The following is a 17209-nucleotide window of genomic DNA, read 5'->3' on the forward strand; positions in this document are numbered from 1 at the left end:
TCAGGCGCATACGGGGTTATAAATACAAAGTCAAATAGGGGTAATGCAGGAGTAGGTTTAATAATGAATAAAAAATAGGGGTGCGGGTAAGCTACTACACACAGCATAGTGAACGCATTATTGTGACCAAGATAGACGCGAAGCCCACGCCTACTACAGTAGTACAAGTTAATATGCCAACTAGCTCTGCAGATGACGAAGAAACTGAAGATGTGTGTGAAGAAATAAAAGAAATTATTCAGATAGTGAAGGGAGACGAAAATTTAATAGTCATGGGTGACTGGAATTCGGTAGTTGGAAAAGGGAGAGAAGGAAACGTAGTATGTGAATATGGATTAGGGGTAAGAAATGAAAGAGGAAGCCGCCTGGTAGAATTTTGCACAGAGCACAACTTAATCATAGCTAACACTTGGTTCAAGAATCATAAAAGAAGGTTGTATACATGGAAGAAACCGGGAGATACTGACAGGTTTCAGATAGATTACATAATGGTAAGACAGAGATTTAGGAACCAGGTTTTAAATTGTAAGACATTTCCAGGGGCAGATGTGGACTCTGACCACAATCTGTTGGTTATGAACTGTAGATTAAAACAGAAGAAACTGCAAAAAGGTGGGAATTTAAGGAAATGGGACCTGGATAAACTGACTAAACCAGAGGTTGTACAGAGTTTCAGGGAGAGCATAAGGGAACAATTGACAGGAATGGGGGAAAGAAATACAGTAGAAGAAGAATGGGTAGCTTTGAGGGATGAAGTAGTGAAGGCAGCAGAGGATCAGGTAGGTAAAAAGACGAGGGCTAGCAGAAATCCTTGGGTAACAGAAGAAATATTGCATTTAACTGATGAAAGGAGAAAATATAAAAATGCAGTAAATGAAGCAGGCAAAAAGGAATACAAACGTCTCAAAAATGAGCTCGACAGGAAGTGCAGGAATGGCTAGAGGACCAATGTAAGGATGTAGAGGCTTATCTCACTAGGGGTAAGATAGATACTAGGGGTAAGATAGATGCTGCCTACAGGAAAATTAAAGAGACCTTTGGAGAAAAGAGAACAGATGGAAACCCAGTTCTAATTATGAAGGGAAAACAGAAAGGTGGAAGGAGTATATAGAGGGTCTATACAAGGGCGATGTATTGAGGACAATATTATGAAAATGGACGAGGATGTAGATGAAGATGAAATGGAAGATATGATACTGCGTGAAGAGTTTGGCAGAGCACTGAAAGACCTGAGTCGAAACAAGGCCCTGGGAGTAGATAACATTCCATTAGAACTACTGCCAACCTTGGTAGAGCCAGTTCTGACAAAACTTTACCATTTGGTGAGCAAGATGTATGAGACAGGCGAAATACCCTCAGACTTCACGAAGAATATAATAATTCCAACACCAAAGAAAGCAGATACTGACAGATCTGAAAATTACCGACCAATCAGTTTAATAAGTCACGGATGCAAAATACTAACGCGTAGTCTCTACAGACGAATGGAAAAACTGGTAGAAGCTGACCTCGGGGAAGATCAGTTTGGATTCCGTAGAAATATTGGAACACGTGAGGCAATACTGACCCTACGACTTATATTAGAAGCTATATTAAGGAAAGGCAAACCTACGTTTCTAGCATTTGTAGACTTAGAGAAAGCTTTTGACAGTGTTGACTGAAATACTCTCTTTCCAATTCTGAAGGTGGCAGGGGTAAAATACAGGGAACGAAAGGCTATTTACAATTTGTACAGAAACTAAATGGCATTTATAAGAGTTGAGGGGCATGAAAGGGAAGCAGTGGTTGGGAAGGGAGTGAGACAGGGTTGTAGCCTCTCCCCGATGTTATTCAATCTGTATATTGAACAAGCAGTGAAGGAAACGAAAGAAAAATTCGGAGTAGGTATCCATGGAGAAGAAATAAAAATCTTGAGGTTCGCCGACGACATTGTAATTCTGTCAGAGACAGCAAAGAACTTGGAAGAGCAGTTGAACGGAATTAATTGCGTCTTGAAAGGAGGATATAAGATGAACATCAACAAAAGCAAAACCAGGATAATGGAATGTAGTCGAATTAAGTCGGGTGATGCTTAGGGAATTAGATTAAGAGATGAGACACTCGAAGTAGTGAAGGAGTTTTGCTATTTGGGGAGCAAAATAACTGATGATGGTCGAAGTAGAGAGGATATAAAATGTAGACTGGCAATGGCAAGGAAAGCGTTTCTGACGAAGAGAAATTTGTTAACATCGAGTATAGATTTAGGTTCAAAAATGGTTCAAATTGCTCTGAGTACTATGGGACTCAACTGCTGAGGTCATTAGTCCCCTATAACTTAGAACTAGTCAAACCTAACTAACCTAAGGACATCACAAACATCCATGCCCGAGGCAGGATTCGAACCTGCGACCGTAGCGGTCTTGCGGTTCCAGACTACAGCGCCTTTAACCGCACGGCCACTTCGGCCGGCTATAGATTTAAGTGTCAGGACGTCATTTCTGAAAGTGTCTGTATGGAGTGTAGCCATGTATGGAAGTGAAACATGGACGATAAATAGTTTGGACAAGAAGAGAATAGAAGCTTTCGAAATGTGGTGCTACAGAAGAATGCTGAAGATTAGATGGGTAGATCACATAACTAGTGAGGTGTTGAATAGGATTGGGGAGAAGAGAAGTTTGTGGCAGAACTTGACTACAAGAAGAGATCGATTGGTAGGACATGTTCTGAGGCATCAAGGAATCACCAATTTAGCATTGGAGGGCAGCGTGGAGGGTAAAAATCGTAGAGGAAGACCAAGAGATGAATACACCAAACAGATTCAGAAGGATGTAGGTTGCAGTAGGTACTGGGAGATGAAGAAGCTTGCACAGGATAGAGTAGCCTGGAGACCTGCATCAAACCAGTCTCAGGGCTGAAGACTACAACAACAACATTAACATTATGGATGTTATTATATTTTGTGTGCGTGAATTTTTACAGAATATTTGTATTGGTTGAAACTCTAAACTTGTATTTATAATCACAGTTCTTGATCCCGCTGAATAAATACCAAGTAGGAACATTTTCTTTTCTTTCAGTGAGCACAAGAAATAATGTAGACATGCAGACTGGAAATTATGGTCAGCTTGTTCTCCATCGCTTTCTGGCTGATTACAAAAGCAGTTCTCAGGTCTTGTAAACGGCGAAGGTAGGTATAACGCACGCACAGAAAATTCAAGAGTATTTTAATTGTGAAGTATCGGCTGTTTGAATATTTATACGCCGCCTCACAGTACGAGGGGGTATGCAAAATAAACCGGAATCGTTTTTAAAAGTTGTAACTATTGACATTGTTTACAAAACAACCTTATCCCCTTCAAAATACTCTCCATTATAACTAATACATTTTTCCCACCGGTGCTTCCACTGTTCGAAACATTTCTTGTAATCATCTTTATACCCGGACTGACAGCTCCTCCCTTGTTTTTTTTTCCTTTACTTCATCAACGTTGTCAAATCAGCGTACCTTCATACCTCTTTTCATGCGTGGACATAAGAACAAGTCGCAAGGAGCCAGGTCAGGCGAGTAAGGTGCATGGGGCCGTTGAATCATGTCATTTTTAGCCAAAAACTGTCTAACAGAGATGGCTGTGTGTGTAGGTGCATTGTCGTGGTAGAAAAACCAGTCTCCTGTTTGCCACAAATCTGATGTTTTCTGACGAACAATGTTGCGCAGTCTTCTGAAAACTTCTATATAAAAGGTTTGTTTGACGGTCTGACCTGGGGGAACAAACTCTGAATGAACTACGCCATTGGCATTAAAAAAGCAAATCATCATTGTTTTGATTTTCATCTGACTTGACGACACTTTTTGGACGGGGTGATGGAGACGTCTTCCGCTGCCTTGACTGTTGCTTTGTTTCTGGGTAGAAACCATAGCACCATGACTCATAATCAGTAATGATATATGACAGAAAATCAGCATCAGTTTCGGGCTGTTGTTTCAAAGCACAACATGTTTCAACTCAACGTTCCTTTTGACTATCAGTCACAACCCGAGAAACAAACTTGGCAATAACTCTTTTCACTCTCAAATCTTCCGTTAAAAATCGCTGAACCGAGCTCCCAGATAACCCACTTGGTAAGCTGTTTTCAACATTAAAACAGTTCTAGGGGACTGATGACCTAAGATGTTAAGTCCCATAGTGCTCAGAGCCATTTGAACCATTTTTGATGACAACACAGGCGGCACTGAACTGGCAATGAGTTGCGCTATACATGCATAGCGGCAGAAATGTGTACTACACAAGCTCCGCCCATGGCAATGTTATTCAGATTTTTTTTTACACCCCCGTTTGATAATGCATTTGGCTGCATTGCTTTTCTGATGAACTATTTTTGGATATATGTACATCGCAGCGTCCACGGGTTTTATCAGAGCTCATTTGGTATAAGCATATACTGTCAGGTGCTGTAAATGATGTAAATGACAACAGAATTATGAAAAATGGGTGTAGGAAAACAGTAAATCGAGAGTATAACAGGTACACCCAGAAGTAAGAAAGCAATAAGTACAGAGAACTGGAAATAATAAATAAGTGATTAGGAATTACACAATGTGGAAATGTAAATGAATACAGGCAGACTCAATAATAGCTAAAATATTTGGTTATGATGATGTAATAATGAAATACAGGCAAACTGACATGGTGTTTTTCGCAGGTAAACTGACATGAGAAGTATTATTAGACGAATATTATGTTTTTGGCAAGTACATTGAGATAAAGGCTATTACAAGAAAAGTCTGATATCTGAGAGAAAGTATAGTATGTATACAGTACAGCAGTCAGAAATCTGATCATTGCACTAGAGTAGTACGTCACACTAGGATAAAATTTCACACAGACTGTCAGAATTTGACTTTAAAATGAACTTAATTCCCTTTGGTTTTCCTTTACATGAACCGTGACACATTTATTTGTTTGTCATTTATTTTTGATCTATATACCTCCTTCACTTACGCTGTGTTAATGTTCTTTGATGTATGTTTTTTTACTACCACTGTTACTACGATTTACGTGTTAGGTGTTATTTCTGAGTAAGTAAACATTTTCTGTAACATAATATCTATTATTGTGTGCATGCTAGATTTTCTTGTACATATTGTTGGCCATTTGTCGCCATTAGATAATGATGTTTTGTCAGCTGCTTCTCTTGTGAACTCTGATTTCTATCTGGCACAGAATATTGTATAATTATTTCTGTATGTGATGTTTACTGATCACACTGATTACTACAATCTAGAAATATTCATGTGTTGAACGTAAAGCTGGTCTTAGATTTCCATGCAATGCTCGGCGTACCATTTCACATATTTACTAGGAATAAGGTTATTTCTTAGAAAGACATTACTGCATGTGCAGTTCAGATTTTTGTAATGTATTGTGAAAACCAGTTATTCGAGGAAGTCGTCAGAGATTTAACTGAGTTTTGCACACACTTAAAGGAAATAGTAGTACTGAGAGTAAACTTATACACGAGATTTCAACTGGACGTATGAGTTGTCAGTGGAAAACTATTTCCCTTAGTCTGTTCATATTTGATTCTACATTTACTGCCAATCTCCAGAGTGTAGTCGGTGATGGACATTCAATTGCCTTATTTGCTACCCTCAAACCTGAAACAGTTTTTACTTTCATTAGCGACCTCATCGGTGACTGTGCTTCAAGAAATGTGTCAAAATTGTGCTAGTTGCATTCCTTTTCTTAGTCACATGATTGATAACAAGAGACATTATCAGTATCTTCGTTTGTACTAAGTGATGCAACATTTTACCTTCAATTGTAGTCACATACTAGCTGAAGATTAATGATATGAAACTTTAAAACAAATTTTCGATGTTTTTCGGTGATGCAACATTTACCTACAATCTACATTCTACAGAACTCAACGAAGATTGTGTGCGCTTCCTAACTGTACGAAGACGATATTCACATGTAAAACTCAAAGCAGGACTTTTCTTTTTTATTTCATTTTGTAACCTGTACAAAAAAATTAGAAAGAAATGTATACAATAAGTTACAATTAAAACTAACACTACAAGTTTTATGATATTACTTTATTAACTTACATATAATACTTTCTTACTTTTTATACTGATTGTGAAGATTTTAGAGGAATTTTAAAAGTATGTTTGTAATTTCTTTGTAATGAGAGAATTTTGTATTTATCAGTCTTCTTCTATAGTCCAGTTTTTTTTTTTTTTGTCGATAATCGGAGTCTGACTTCTCATGTACGATTTTCTTTAGAGTAACACCCACCTCCATGACTCAAAGTGAAGTTTTAAATCATTGCCGTGTGTTCATTGAAGTCATGCCACACACAGCTAAAGTTTATTTCTGACAATAAAAAACAAATAGAGTAGGTTATTTTTCTTTAGCTGCTGATTTGTATTTGCTTTCGAGAACATTGGTACTCCAGACGCAAAATCAGCATGCTAAGCATGAGGTAAGTCACGTTTATTTCAGGGAGGACGTCACCTTGCATTCTTGAGCAAACGATGTGTAATCCAGTTTGTCAGGTATTGTGCTAGTGATCAAATTAATTTTCAGTGAACAGTATTGGTAGTTTCAAATAGTTATTTTCTTCCGAGTAGAGCAGTATCTTTCTTTTGTGCGTTTTCCAAGTCTAACATGGCACTGCGTATCGCCCAACATTCATAATGCACTTTGTTACTGCGTTTTAATACTATAGTGTTCATCGAGCACACAATTAGCTTTCTTTGACATATAATTACATTCGTTTTTTTTTGTTTCAAAGTTTGAATTTCATTAAGTTTAAAGTATTATTTCATGACACTGTTCACATGCACAACAAGCCCAACCAACAGTCAGTTTTGGTCACAACGCAACCTACCCATCGAACCCCCTCAGATTTAATAGTACGATGACCCAGTGGATTTCCCGTCAAAAACTGAACACAGATCAAGCATGAAAACAGAAAGAAGGTGTACTGAACTGTGAAAAAAAGTAAAATAGAAACAGTGAGTGGTCCAAGAAGAAAGAGTGTAATAAAGAGCAGTCTAATAGTAGCAATGCCGTCGTGGGAAAGTAGCCCTCGTGTTTGACTGCCAAACGGGCGAACCGTGTTCAAAATACCTCGGGTTTCTTTTCCATCATTATGTACTGTCAATCCGGTCACTGAAATGTTTGTTGTCTTTCTGTAGTCTTGACAGTTGTCATACTGTGTATTAATTACAGAATATGAGTCATGTGGTAAGAATACGTTACCATCACAAGTAATTGTGGTGAATCGTGAGAGCAGGCGAGATACCACATAGACGTCTCACAAAGTAAAAACAACAAATAAACGGATGTGAGCTATGTTATAACAAAGGAATTCAAGAATCAAGATTTCCAAACAGAACACAACTTAAAACGTTAAAAACATATGGTTTGATAGAGCACAGAGAAACTGGGTGATTGTGAAACTGTTGCTTTACTTTGTTGCAGCTCATGTGACAAACTATTTTGTTTTCATCATTCCCTTGGGAGTGATCACATTCATACGAACTTCTACGTCGGGCAAAGAAGCATATCTCACTCACTAACTCACCAATCGTACAAATTAGCTCTATTATATGACACATGTACTGTCACTAACGCTGTATATGACACACCAGAGCATTCCGTTGACTTGTCATCAAAGGTTTGCGGTTTCCATTCGAAAGCCACTTCCTTTCAGCTGCTAATAGAGTGGTTGTGCAAAATCAGCTTTCATTGTAGGTCTCTTCTTTACACCTCGCTTTTGCAAACGGACTTACGTCACGACACAGACACAAATTTGAGTACAGCGAACAGCGAAAAAAAAAAATAATAAAAGGCACGAGGGAGCTTTGAACGCAGCTCGCACGTTTTGCAATCCAACACCGTGACCACTTAACCACGACACCGTCGCTTCTCTTTTTCGTTCAGTGTTGCACTTCTTAATCTTGGACTGTTCACTGTTCCTATTTTGCTTTTTTTTTACAGTTTACTACACCTTCTTCCTGTTTTGATGCTTGATCTGTGTTCAGTTTTTGACGGAATGTTAACTGGGCCCTCTTACCACTAAATCTGAGGGGCGAGGGGGGGGGGGGGGGGAGGCTGCGATGGGGAGTTTCCCTCTTCAACAATTTAATACGATACCTAAAGCACACGTTACGTGAGGAGAGCGATTTTGAAATCAATATATCCAGTTTTCTCACACACAGACAGTTTTTATAGAAAGCTTACTCTTGTAGCATGGAAACGGTACTTTTACGACCAGTTTCATATTCGAGGCGTTGTATAGCAGTTGCCGTCTAGATGTTGTATGAGTTTATATGAGGAATTTATAAACGTCCTATATATCTGTAATGATCAGTATTCCAAGTTTCTGTAGCCTTATCTACAACGTTATTGTGAGTACTCACAATGTTTCTAATATCAACTGTAAACTTTATCTTTGCCTTAGCCTCATCACACGCGTTTCAGGTGCGTTGCTTAAGCCGTCGGCACACGAACCGTGCTGTCGAACGTTAACGTTGAGCGTGCCACGTTCCACGTGCTCCTGAACGCTCAGGAACGATGCGACTTGTGCATACGGTACGTGGGCCGCAACGTGGTATACACTATCACGACGCACTCCAGCGGCAGTTGTGGCATGTTTCCAGTTCGTAAATCACACTGTTTACTTAACGGGCGCACGTAAAATTCCCACGTTAGCTCTATTAAAACGCACATTTCCTGCATCGTCCACGAAAAGGATAGTACCATGTCCAATAAATAAGGACACAGGCGTATAAAAGTTCCATTACAAACAGTGCAGTACTAATTTGGTTCTTGGTTATTTCATCATCCCCACATTTCAGTAAAACCCCAAGATCAGTCTTACATGAGCACTGTTCCTATCCAGTAGCAGAATCTTTGCAACATGTGAATTACGAAACGTAAAAGAAAAAGGAGCAAAATATCTTTATACAAGTAGCGAAAGCTGCTCTGTAGATTAAGCCAATCGAACAAAGTCACCCCTCAAAAATTGGTTTACATAACATAAAATATTATAATATATACTTATATTAAACTAATAATAAAGTATCAGAACCCAATAAAAACGTGAATGTTAAGAAAAAAATACTCATTACGCTACACGAACAACATACCACGGATCTCCAATTATTTTATGATAAGCGTTGCTGAAAACCTTAATCGTAGATATGTTACTAACTGAAATTTAATTATAGGAAGTTGTACAAAGAACAATGCGTTTAGGGTGGATCTTCAGTGTGTCGCTACCTTCAAATAGCCTACTCTCATAATACGCAAGTTACAATTCTTCTTTTGCCACGAATATGTCGTTTGTCATTATTTTATTGGAACGAATCACACAGTTAACAACGGTTTTTCCAGTGATTCTCAATTTGCTGTTGCCTAGAAACGGTATATATGCATATAGGCTTGAAATGAATGCCAATATGGCGCCTCACAACTCTGTACTGAAGGCAGATGGCGTGTGTGTGTGACGTCGGTGGCGTTGTGCCATCTCATTGGTCAACGCTCAGACGCACGCTCAGAATATCTGACATGCCAGATATTGCTCTGCACGTTCGGAAAGACTCCCGAGCGTGCTATTCCACGCTATGACGTCAGAAACTCGGCACGCTCAACGCTCAACGTTCGGATGCTCGGTCCGTGTGCCGACGGCTTTAGGCTGTGCATGTATACACTTGCGGGGGACCGTCGTTAGAGTATGGAATAAATGAGAAGAACCATTGTTACGTAGTTTGGAGCGTTGAGGTAATGTGTCAAGTCTGCTGCGACGTTTCGCTTCGAATAACACTGTCTGCGGACAGGTGGTCGAATGTGGACTCTGTCCTGACACGCAGCTTGTCACAACGTATAATCCCTGAAATGCCATTCTTACCAATAGTCAAGTGCAGCATGCTTAGAAGTTTTGTTTGGTACCATATTTACTGTTAACATTTCCATTTCCTGTCTGTAAGTCAACCGAACAAAAGATGTAGCGAACTATACTGGTTGTTTTGTGGCTTGATTTACTTCATAAAGGAACTTGTGGAGATATTCATGTGGCCTACGTACACTAAGTACAATGTTTTACATTTAGTGTTATTACTGTCCGAAGAAGAAATACACAATAACAAACATCAAAAACATTCTTAGAATTTCACACATCAAACACTTTTAAGATTGCATGTTTTTTGGGCATGTATAGTTCCGTTGAGGGTGCTAACACAGGAAACTGAGAGGAAACGTTACTGACTGCAAGCGCAGAGGATTCGTGTTTCTTAGGAAATTTAACAGAACTGAAAGTATATACATAAAACTGTATTGTAATTGAAGTTTGTAAGGAACGTACATGCTATTAGCTGAGCGAACTATACTACACAAAATAAAGTAAAAAATCTGTAAAGAATTAAAAATATAATGAATCAAAGTAGTTCAACACGAAAACTGAAACTACGAAGAAGAGAAATGGAGTATTTAATTTTAAGAGTGAGCTTTGGTTTCGTTGATGCTTCTTCGACATTAGAGAGCCCTTTGAGGGTTGAACGAGCGCACATGTGGCCTGTGCTCCTACTGGCCGCCCGCCGCCCACCTCCTGAGGACCCTCTTGGCCACCTTGCCGCTGGCCGTGTGCGGCAGCTCCCCCACGATCCTTACCCCGCCTCGCAGCTTCTTGTGGTCCGCCACCTTATCTGCAGAAACAAGTTCACAATTGCCAAGGCAACAGAACTTGAATACACAACTTAAAATTATATTTATAGAACATTCAGTGGGTTCTTGTAGGAACACAGACATATTAACAACTTGAATATAAAGTATTAATGTTCCAGAATAATATTTATTTAATAGTTCGTTATGAACCGGCTTTCAGCTCTTTAGGCCATCGTCAGATTACGTTATAGTAAACAGGTAGTCCACGCAACTTCAGCAATAATTCACAGGCGTGCAAACATTGTAACATACATGATATTTTATGACAATATCGATACAAAATACAGGCATAAAATAATTTCTCAAGAGACTCTTTAACAAATGAGTCTTACATTACAGTATATTCAAATGTTAAAACTATGTGAATTTATAAGCCAAAGATGTTCTTCAAGTGAGTAATAGCACTGGCTACTATGTCATATTGACAAACTGGTGAATGTGACTAACAGACCGAGTAAAGAGAGCAGGAGAAAGAAGACTATGGAATTTGGATGTGAACCGCTGTAACAAGCTTATTATGTAATGATGAGATAAATAATAACTGGCTGTTACTTTAACAAGGGTGAGTAATGGAATTGTGTTGTTCATTGAAAACCAGGTCACAATTCTTTGATTGATGTTTATTAACAGCCAGAATTTCGAGTTATGTTAGTTTTCTGCCTTTAGTTCCTATACAGAGAACACCAAATTTCATATTATATGGATGACATTTATTCAGATGATGTTCAAAAAGGTGGAATCTTTCTTTTTCAGCCTCCAATTCGTTTCATGCTCAGTCAGTCTAGTAGTTATATCCCTACCTCATTGAACTGGACATATTTGACCACACGGATAACAGAAAATTCTATAAATTCCACTCTTTTCTAAAGGAGAAATCTTATCTTCACTGTTGAACGGAAGGCGAGCAATAGTATTCCTAGCGTAAAAAGCCTGAGTATATTTCCTGGATTTTAGTTTCCTGCCAAGAACCTGTCCAGTTTCACCCACATATAGCATAGATGCTCATCTGTTACCAGTGTAGTTTTGTGCTGTTTTAGGGGGATAAAAGAGTGCTGTTATCCTTGGTCTAATCTTTTTGCTGAATATGTTGTCACTTAGTGTAGGCTATAACCATTGATGTATGCTATTTCTTTAATTATTTTCAATTTATTTTCAAAATCCGGTTTGTTTGTGGTACAGGTATTAAGCGGTGCACCATGATGTGGAAGGCTCAATGTCTGTATGTAATGGGATGCTGGGAAATGGCTGGTATTACTGTGTGTGTTGACGTTACTTTTCTGTATATCTTAAATAAATGCTGTTGCTTACAAATGACAAAGGTGGAGCTAAAATGTTGGTAGAGTCTCCTCCACATTCCACTGTAAACTTGATTTTACTGTGATGTGAATTCCATTGTTGAAAAAATTTATTTGATCTGTTATTCTGTTACTTATCTATTACTCTCTTGTAGAATATTTTTGCCCTATGCTTTCACATAAACTGCAGAATTTGGGGTAACGAAAATCTACAAGTGACTGTAGAAGATGAGATGCATCCACAACGCATGTTGTTTCTGAGTATCGGTCCGTATATTTTTGAAAATGATAAGGGAGCTAGCATCGCTGTGAACGGCGACCGTTACCAAAACATGTTTCTGATTGGTTTTTCCCCTCTTATTGATGAAAATGATTTTTGGTTTCAACACGATGGTACAACTTGTCTCACATCCCATGGAACGATTGCTCTGTTGAATGAAAATTTCCTCAAAAAATTCTTTCTCAACGTGGCAACCAGGAATGGCCTGCGATCTTTCGTTGCAGTGAGGCCTTGGGTGGTCCTATGAAGGATATAATTTTTTATACATATATGGGAGAAATTACACAACATGTCCCTAAAAAACATTACATTTTAAATTAATTTTGGATGTTCTATAACACTTTAATACTCATCCCTAATTCTCGGACACCCTCTATAAGCTCTCCATCCATATGCCATCGCCAAGTTTCTTAGTTGGATTATTCCCAAAGATGGTATGATAAACATAATTTCCCAGCAGCTCGACCAGGAGGACCTGCTCCCAGTCTACCCACCAGTTTAGCATATCTAGTAGGATGGGCCCAGCAAAATCTGCCAGGCTGAGTGATGTAGCAAAACAGCTCAGTTACAGGCCTGAAGAGAGTAAACAAATTTATAATAAATTTTGCGCTTGGGTAGTGGGCGAAACTTCTTGTGTTCTTCCACAAAAGCTCAAATGGATTACAGTTGACAGGTTCGATAACTAGGAAACTTAAATATCACAAAAATAACTGGGTGGAGTTACCGCTAATGTTATACGACGAAGTCTCTATTTAACGTAAATATGTAAAAACACGCGGCACTGTAATTCTTTTCTTACTAATGGTCAATGTGCGTCGTGGGCCAGTTCTCGAACTCAGTGTTTTTCTGCGTTTTCTGGGGGAAATATGGGTAGGAATTAACAAATTGCATCAAAATATAGCATGCAGAAAAGTCATCACACAATCGTCCTTATTTCATCACGCACATTAGGCTAACGTTTTATATTAAGTTATGTTACGTAATAATATTAAGCATACTGCCGACTATAATACTACATAAGTTTTTTTTAATTTAAAAGACAATATAAGGGAATTAAAGTTATTTTTTCCACTTTTCTTTCAAATCGCTTAACTCCTCTGAGGCCCTTTTAATATGGACGGATTCATTTCCAAATCTGAAATTCACCTGGTAAGCAAAAGCAACTTCTTGAATTGCAGGTAGTAAGGACAACGTTCTCTATTGCCCGAAAAAAAAATTAAAAATTTGCCTCTATACGTACACTAGCTATGTGTATGTGTGCGACTGATAATTAACATTTTTATTATCTATTTTATTTTTGCCGTATGGAGTGTGAGGAGATGGAAAGTAATTTTTGGGATAGTATTATCATTTCCAGCATTTGTCTTATGACCAAGGGAAACCTCCCGAAAACCCTCAGGGAGACTGCATCTCCCTGTAAACTATTTCTGAAAGAATGTAGTCCACCGTCTCAGGCATAAATAAAAAGTACTTGAGAGAGAAACTGTAATGTTCTTGGTATATATCACTATTCATTTTACTCTCTAGATAGACCAAGCTCATTCAAGCAATGATTAGTGTAGACTCAAGGACTTTTCAGTCAAAAACCAGACCGAGGGGGACCCAACTGATTACATTTGGGAGGCGGTTTCCAGTTTTGCCAGTTGCTTGGTAATCAAAGGAAATCTCCTTACAAACTCGAACGGAATCAAATCAGGGAAAATATTTTTAATTTACTTCTGGAAAGTATGTCCCAGAAATAGATGAAAGCTTAGCGTATGTTGTGTTTGTAACATTGCTCATGAATATCCAGCGTGAAATCGACGACTTGCTCGACATGTGGAGGGTACCCATGTCGATCACAGGCTGGTATACAGCTATCTCCATTGCAGTTAATATCGTTAAAGATAATGAATACGTGAGAAAGGAGTATTTGTGTGTGTGTGTGTGTGTGTGTGTGTGTGTGTGTGTGTGTGTGTAGCAGTGAAGTTAGTTCGTATGGAATATCCTTTCAGGTTGCTATATCTCAGTGGCTGCACAATTTGAATTTGCTTTATACCACGGAAGACATTCTTGGTTATCGATGGTTGTTCACCTAAAGTTACAGGGTACCAGCTATATGGTATTATTATCTGTGAACAATCTAGTTGTGGCCAGTTTAATATGATATGTCTGACTGAATGATGTAGCTCTTATTAAAAAGGCCATATGGTTACCTCTCTTAAAAGTTAATGGCTCATGTATTTTCCAGTGTGCTCGATGTGTACGTACAACTTTACTTACGATTCCTTGCACAGCCCCACAGTGACCTAATATTGTGTTGTGTGCGAATCTAAGGGCTCCCTTTTTCTCTAGACTATCTCCTAGATATTTTATGAACTACAGCCCTATCCTTCCGTTCCCTTTAATTAGCAGTGGCCTTTCTTATCTCTCCATAGAATCCTTTGCTCTAAAGTTTCTAGCCTAGTTCCGCGAACGCGATCGTGAACCTTTCTTACTATAGTTGCTTCGCAAAGAAATATAGCTGGATAGTTGCGTTACAAGAACTGTTGGCCTCATGCCATCTTAGCGAGCGCCTCCTCGCTGCTCATCCCGTGCCTGTACCGCCCTCGCCCAGTAAGGAGGCGCACCTGGGTAGAAACTGCATTCACTGTCCTCCCAGCCTTCCACATCTGGATTTTCGGTGGTTTCCCTAGACTGATTAAGGCAAATGTAGGGATGGTGCATTTGTAAAACTGACTTCGTTATTTTCTCTTCACTTTATTGTTCTCCGTCAACAATGTCCTGGGCATCGATCATACAACAGCTATTAGCTACCCTTCGTTGTACTGCTCTCGCAATACGACTGTCTCATTCAAACACCCTAGTCTGGCTTACCATCTACCAGCCGCTGCAGCTCCTCAGTGGTGGCGGAGGCTCCGGGCCGCAGCACGACAAAGGCGGTGGGGTGCTCCTGGTCGGTGGGGTGCGGCTTCCCCACCACGGCGGCCAGCTGCACGCTGGGGTGCGACATCAGCAGGTTCTCCAGCTGCGGCGACAGCACCTGTTCACGTGCAACACATTATGTGATTCTAAATTTCTAAAATGTAGACTTTCACGGCCAGAAGTGCCACAATTAATAAAATGTTCCGGGCTGTTATGCCGTGTTCGAATGGATTCACCTTAAAACATAACGTTTCGTCCCCACCTGCAGAGGATATTTTTTAAGGGGAATCATAGCTTCTTCGAATGTCCGATTAATACCCTGGCTCGCTATTTCCATGTGTTTCGCGCAGTGTTGTGACGTCACATGTTTTGAATACGCAAGTGCAGTTGGCCGTTGACGACTGCCGTCGTCCGCTCTTGCAATCACCCCATGGTGGAAGAGTGGTACACATCTTCAGGACCGGAATCCAGATGTAATTCAATTTCACGCCCTCCTCCTCCCTATTAAAATTCCTGGAGTGTTTTACAATCTCTATCGCGTCTCCGTGTAGCCGTCCATGGTATCCGCTAGTGGCTGCCAGTACTTGAGTCCTACGAAAATGACTGTGGTGATCTCCTGGCTGCAAAGCACGTTCCGCAACAGCTGCCCTGTCAGTCTCCCCTCGTCTGCAATTGCTCTTGTGTTCTTCTAGTCTTTTTTTAGCGTTCTTTTTGTAGTACCGACGTATACCTCTCCGCAACTACAGAGAATCCTATAAATTCCTGGTTCTTCAGATGGTTGGCGAACATCCTTGGCCGATGTTAGATTGTCTTATATCTACCGGGCGGATTTGTAGATTACCACGATGTTCCGTTTTTTCAAGGTTTTTTCTATGCAATCACTGACGTCCTTAATGAAAGGCAGGAAAACTTTCGATTTCACCGGCGCTTAAGTATCGCTATTATTTCTAATCGGTGGTCTTAACGCTCTTTTCACCTCAGCGAACGAATAACCATTTTCGAGCAATGCATTGGTGACATGTATTAATTCTGCGTGAAGCAGCTGTGATTCGCAAATTTTCCTTACTCTGATCGCCAACGTTTTTATGGTGCCTCCCTTTTGTTGTGGGTTTTAAGGTGAAATCCATTGTACCAGGGCATAATAGCCCGAAACATATTATTAATTGTGCTTTTAAATTTGTTCTTATATCTTTGCGATCGATGGACGAAGATAATCGCTAACAGAGATGATGGACAGCGTAAGCTTATCGATAACTACACCAGGTGACCGGCGGCTACGCAAGTCGAATGCCGGGGGAACTACCAAGAGTACGATGTAACCGCTCACAGAACAGGCTGTAAGACGTGTATATTTCTATTGTCTATTGCCAGATCACAATTTATGAAAGATGTTTATATTTTATTAATAGGATTAAGTAGAAATAATTAATATTTGTCATGTTGGAAATAATTGTGGTAGCAGGGAATGTCTGCACCAAAGTATTGTTGGCAAGAGAGACCGCAAATTGATATAATTTGAAAAAGGGCGGGAGAGACCGCGTATGGATACATTTTAAGAAAAGAGCGGGAAAGACCGCGCATTGATACATTTTGTAATGGTAGCAGGGATTGTCTGCACCAGAAAGCATTGTTGGGAGGAGAGACCGCAGTTTAGCGTTCGTAGGAAGTCAGTAGTAAGCGAGATGTGAAGCGAGTTGGTAGCACGTCTGAAGCGAGAGGTTGAGAGGAGTAGTGTGCCTGCCAGCCACCAGCTATGATTTATAAGAGATTATAAACGGATGTACAGAGACATCAACTAACTATTATCATAAGAGGAACTAATATTATTGAATTATTTTCTTTGTGAAACTCAAGAACGCTTCAAATACTTACTGTTGGTAATGAAATGATTTTACAAACGTTCAAATGGGACTTACTTTTTACAATAATCTTACAACCAGCACTGCGCAAACATACCTTCAGTAGTCTTGGGTTTCGCAAAGCAGTGCTGAACTATAGATGATAGCTTCAAACAGTTT

General features: G+C 39.6%; 1 protein-coding gene across 1 annotated transcript in view; it reads right to left on the reverse strand.

Annotated features, from left to right (window-relative positions):
* Positions 1–10362: 10362 nt before the first annotated feature.
* LOC124596534 (luciferin 4-monooxygenase-like) overlaps positions 10363–17209 on the reverse strand; it is a 50759-nt gene continuing 43912 nt past the window's right edge. The window contains exons 6-7 of the mRNA XM_047135709.1: positions 15144–15309; positions 10363–10693 (exon numbers count right to left, since the gene is read on the reverse strand). Of these exons, the coding sequence (XP_046991665.1) occupies positions 10572–10693; positions 15144–15309 (288 nt within the window). The 3' untranslated portion in view covers positions 10363–10571. The remainder of the gene's footprint in view (positions 10694–15143; positions 15310–17209) is intronic.

Source organism: Schistocerca americana, chromosome 2 (assembly GCF_021461395.2).
Source record: "Schistocerca americana isolate TAMUIC-IGC-003095 chromosome 2, iqSchAmer2.1, whole genome shotgun sequence".
In the NCBI taxonomy this organism is placed as follows: domain Eukaryota; kingdom Metazoa; phylum Arthropoda; class Insecta; order Orthoptera; family Acrididae; genus Schistocerca; species Schistocerca americana.